Source organism: Glycine soja, chromosome 1 (genome assembly GCF_004193775.1).
Source record: "Glycine soja cultivar W05 chromosome 1, ASM419377v2, whole genome shotgun sequence".
Classification (NCBI taxonomy): domain Eukaryota; kingdom Viridiplantae; phylum Streptophyta; class Magnoliopsida; order Fabales; family Fabaceae; genus Glycine; species Glycine soja.
Genome location: NC_041002.1, coordinates 55,583,460 through 55,587,425, shown reverse-complemented (window position 1 = coordinate 55,587,425; position 3,966 = coordinate 55,583,460). Strand labels below are relative to the sequence as shown.

Sequence of the window (3,966 nt, the reverse complement as noted above, 5' to 3'; positions counted from 1 at the left end):
TAGAAATATAAACAGAGCTCGAGGACTTATTCTACAACTTTATTGTGGTCAACATTAGATCCGTTGAATTGCTTGCTTTATGAGTAATTACTTGATATTTAATACTGATTCGGTGTGTTTTAATATAATTGAAAAATTAGTTCCCACTTGCCAAGGAATTAATCATTTGAGATTTAGTCAATGTAAAATTAAATTGGAAGTCCTTAAGAAGACCTTGTCCTGCATTAGAAAATCTATGCAAATTGCAAATCAAAATTAGTTATTGGCGTGAGACGAAGAAATGCTAATCAGCTATTGGCTATTAACTCAGATAAAGAACGATAAGAATTAGGAAGCGTGATGTGATGCAACCTTGAATTAGTAATAATGGCCTCCATAGGAAGAAATCAACAATATTTGAATAACCTATAATAACAGTTTAAGAAATTGAATTGGACAAAGAGCGCCGAGTAATTAATGTGAAAGGAATGAATGATTTTTGTATTGCAAAATAAATTAGTGTACTTCACATGACGGATTTTCACGAGCAACAATAAGCATAGAGAGAAATTTGGCATTGCAGTGCATCATCGCATTGATTGAGTTGGAAAATGGGTAGCAAAGGCAAACGCAAAGAGCAAGAATCAATAATAACGAGGGTTATGGCTCACGGAGGTAGATACGTGCAATACAACGTGTACGGAAACTTGTTCGAGGTCTCCTCCAAGTATGTCCCTCCCATTCGCCCTGTCGGTAGAGGCGCATACGGCATCGTTTGGTATCTATCCATGCGTTTTCCCTTTTCTTCTCTCTTATACTTCAATATCCTCCTCACTGTTTGTTCTTTCTCACTTCTCAGTGCTGCTGTTAATTGCGATACGCACGAGGAAGTTGCCATAAAGAAGATTGGTAACGCCTTTGACAACATCATTGACGCTAAACGAACTTTGAGGGAAATCAAGCTCCTTCGCCACATGGACCATGAAAATGTATCTAACTTTGACTTCTCTTTTTCAGATTAAGCTCTTCCTATTTCTAATTTTCTATGTCTAGTAATCAATGAGTCTTCTTTTGCAGATAATTGCCATTAGGGATATCATACGACCTCCCAGAAAGGATGCCTTCAATGATGTTTACATTGTTTATGAATTGATGGACACTGATCTTCATCAGATTATTCGTTCTGACCAACCTCTTAACGATGACCACTGTCAGGTTTCCTTCTATTCATATTCTATACAGAAAAAAATCTTTCAAGCGATTAAATCGACACATGTATTTTAAATATATGAAATAGATTCATTCTTATTGCATGAGGGGTGTTGTTAAGTTTTGATTTGTTCTTTTCTTTTGAAATTAAGCTTGGTATTGATGTTTCGTGAAACTTGTGCAGTACTTTTTATATCAGCTGTTACGGGGGCTGAAATATGTGCATTCTGCTAATATCTTGCACCGTGATCTTAAGCCCAGTAATTTGCTTCTCAATTCAAACTGTGACCTTAAAATTGCGGACTTTGGTCTGGCAAGGACAACATCTGAAACGGATTTCATGACGGAGTATGTTGTCACACGATGGTACCGAGCCCCAGAATTGCTTCTTAATTGTTCAGAGTACACCTCCGCGATTGATGTTTGGTCTGTTGGTTGCATATTTGGTGAAATTATGACCAGAGAACCCTTGTTTCCTGGAAAAGATTATGTTCATCAACTGAGGCTTATAACAGAGGTATGGGTTTGGTACTTCCATTTGAAATTATGGGCTGCGGAAGCATTCTAAGTAATGCATTGGATGACCTATCTCTCGCATTAGTTTATTGGTTGTTCTGTAAATCTTTTATCCTTCTAAAGAAAGTGATTTACACTTATGAGCCCTGTTTCCCTCTGACCTTCCCGACATGCTTAGCTTAATACTCCCAGCTGAAGCTACTGGAAATGAAAAGCCATTGATTTTCATTTTTCTACTTTATAATCTCTAATTTTGTCACCGCCTATTCTTTACTAAATCAATTGGATTGAGAGGTTTTCACGCCCTGATCACCTAGAAAAAGGATGTCCTATATTTGTCCAGAATGGGCACTCTTGCTAAGAAGAAGTGCAAAACCAGGCTATTTACTAAAGGTTGTTAGTACAAGTGGTTTAGCACTTGGGTCCCTTAACCAAGGACTGAGGTTTGATCCTCAGCTTGGGAATGAAGTCATGACATGACTGAAGGTATTATTTTACCTCAAAATTTACTAACTAGTAGGAGGAGGATTAGTTGAATGCCAAATAGAAACTTCAGATTCCTCGTGTTTACAAAAAAAAAAGGCTCTTCAAACTTCCAATTCCTTCTTGCTTCATTGTTTACTTTCAATTCTAGCTATTGGCCTATTGCTAATTGAATAATGCTATTCCTACATTTTTCTGACAACACTTTTTCCCAACATTTTTTTTCCTTTTATTTCCATGCAACACATTACCCATCCTATTCCTCACTTCTCTCTCTTCTTTTCTTGTCTCTCTCCTTGATGTGGAAATATTGAATAACGTTACACTTCCTAATTTACTATTGTTGATAACTGGAAGGTAATCTCAGTTTATGATATGATAAGCCAATACCTTTAGCATTGTTGTGGTTCTTCCCTTTCTATACTAGAGAATAACATATTATACTCCATCTTATAATACATCATCCATCTTGAATGCTGCTGTTATTGTTAAATTTTTTTTAAAAAAATGCAAGGATTGCATAAGCTGATTTTATAGTTACCTGTAAATTGATTAGTACAAGTTGTAAAATGACACTGTTGTGTTTTCCTTTACCTTAAAAGTTATTAGGTTCACCTGATGATGCCAGCCTTGGATTTCTCCGAAGTGGAAATGCCAAAAGATATGTTCGACAGCTTCCACAATATAGGAAGCAAAATTTCTCCGCTAGATTCCCAAATATGTCTCCTGAGGCATTGGATCTACTAGAAAAGATGCTTATCTTTGATCCCAACAAACGCATTACAGGTATGCTAGAAGAATTATGTTTCAAGGACAGTTTTCTAACTTGCTTTTTTAATGTAATTTCTCATTTTTTAAATATTGACGTAGTATTTTCATTTATTTGCACCAGTTGATGAAGCACTATGTCATCCTTATCTTTCATCACTTCATGACATCAATGATGAACCGGTTGGTCCTGGGCAATTCAATTTTGATTTTGAGCAGCCAACATGCACTGAAGAGCACATCAAGGAGCTCATCTGGAGGGAATCGGTGAAGTACAATCCAGATCCACCCAGTCAGTAATTCTTTCTTGAATGATGATTCCCTTATTACTCTTGGGTGTAGACATCCAGAGAGAGATAAGTGATTGATATGATTAGTAATGTATTGTGACAAAAAGAGAGATATTGAGAAATGAGAGGTGTGTAAGGGTGGTGAGAGAATCCTTATTCTTCTTTCTTATTAGTATAAATGTATCAAGATAAACTTCTTTCACCTTAAATACAGTGCCTGTTCATTATTCAGATAAGTTGCTGCACACAGAAAGTCAGAAACTTTGTTCTTGTAATCTAGTCCTAAGCATTTAGAATACAAAGGAAAATGAATATTCATTAGGAATCCAATTGAATATTGCTAGCATTCAGACAAGTTATAAAAACCGTTGTATTATGTTGAAGTTTGCTTAATGAGAAATGGAAGTCAGGGTTTAGGGAAACGATTATGATAGCAAAAATTGTGAGTCTGCATGGGGCCTTTTGCTTATAATTTAACATTTTTTTTGGTTTAAATATTTACATCTAGCAACATTTTTTACACACCTATGATGTCTGGCTTTCACATGGTTTGTATTTCTTGTTTCGTGGCTAAAGTGGTTGACTTTCAGTTACACTTAAAGAGTAGAACTAACAATGTTAAATCTTACAATGATACTATTTTCAAACACCATAATGAAAAGATTGTCTGCTCCTTACTTTTGCTTATTTATTTTGCACGCTTCACTCAGAACATGAAATC

General features: G+C 35.8%; 1 protein-coding gene across 1 annotated transcript; it reads left to right on the top strand.

Moving 5' to 3' along the window:
- Window positions 1–285: 285 nt before the first annotated feature.
- Window positions 286–3,667, top strand: LOC114425071 (mitogen-activated protein kinase homolog MMK2-like). Its single transcript, XM_028391824.1, has 6 exons — window positions 286–757; window positions 839–968; window positions 1,057–1,194; window positions 1,373–1,705; window positions 2,790–2,973; window positions 3,080–3,667. The coding sequence occupies exons 1-6, from the start codon at window positions 591–593 to the stop codon at window positions 3,253–3,255; spliced, it is 1,128 nt and encodes a 375-aa protein (XP_028247625.1). The 5' UTR covers window positions 286–590; the 3' UTR covers window positions 3,256–3,667.
- Window positions 3,668–3,966: the final 299 nt, after the last annotated feature.

Bases quoted from the DNA above. Each gene is read 5' to 3' on its own strand.
- LOC114425071 (XM_028391824.1), top strand. From the start codon at position 591: ATGGGTAGCAAAGGCAAACGCAAAGAGCAAGAATCAATAATAACGAGG. The intron at 969-1,056 runs GTATCTAACTTT...CTTCTTTTGCAG, and splicing joins GCCACATGGACCATGAAAAT to ATAATTGCCATTAGGGATAT. The intron at 2,974-3,079 runs GTATGCTAGAAG...TATTTGCACCAG, and splicing joins TCCCAACAAACGCATTACAG to TTGATGAAGCACTATGTCAT.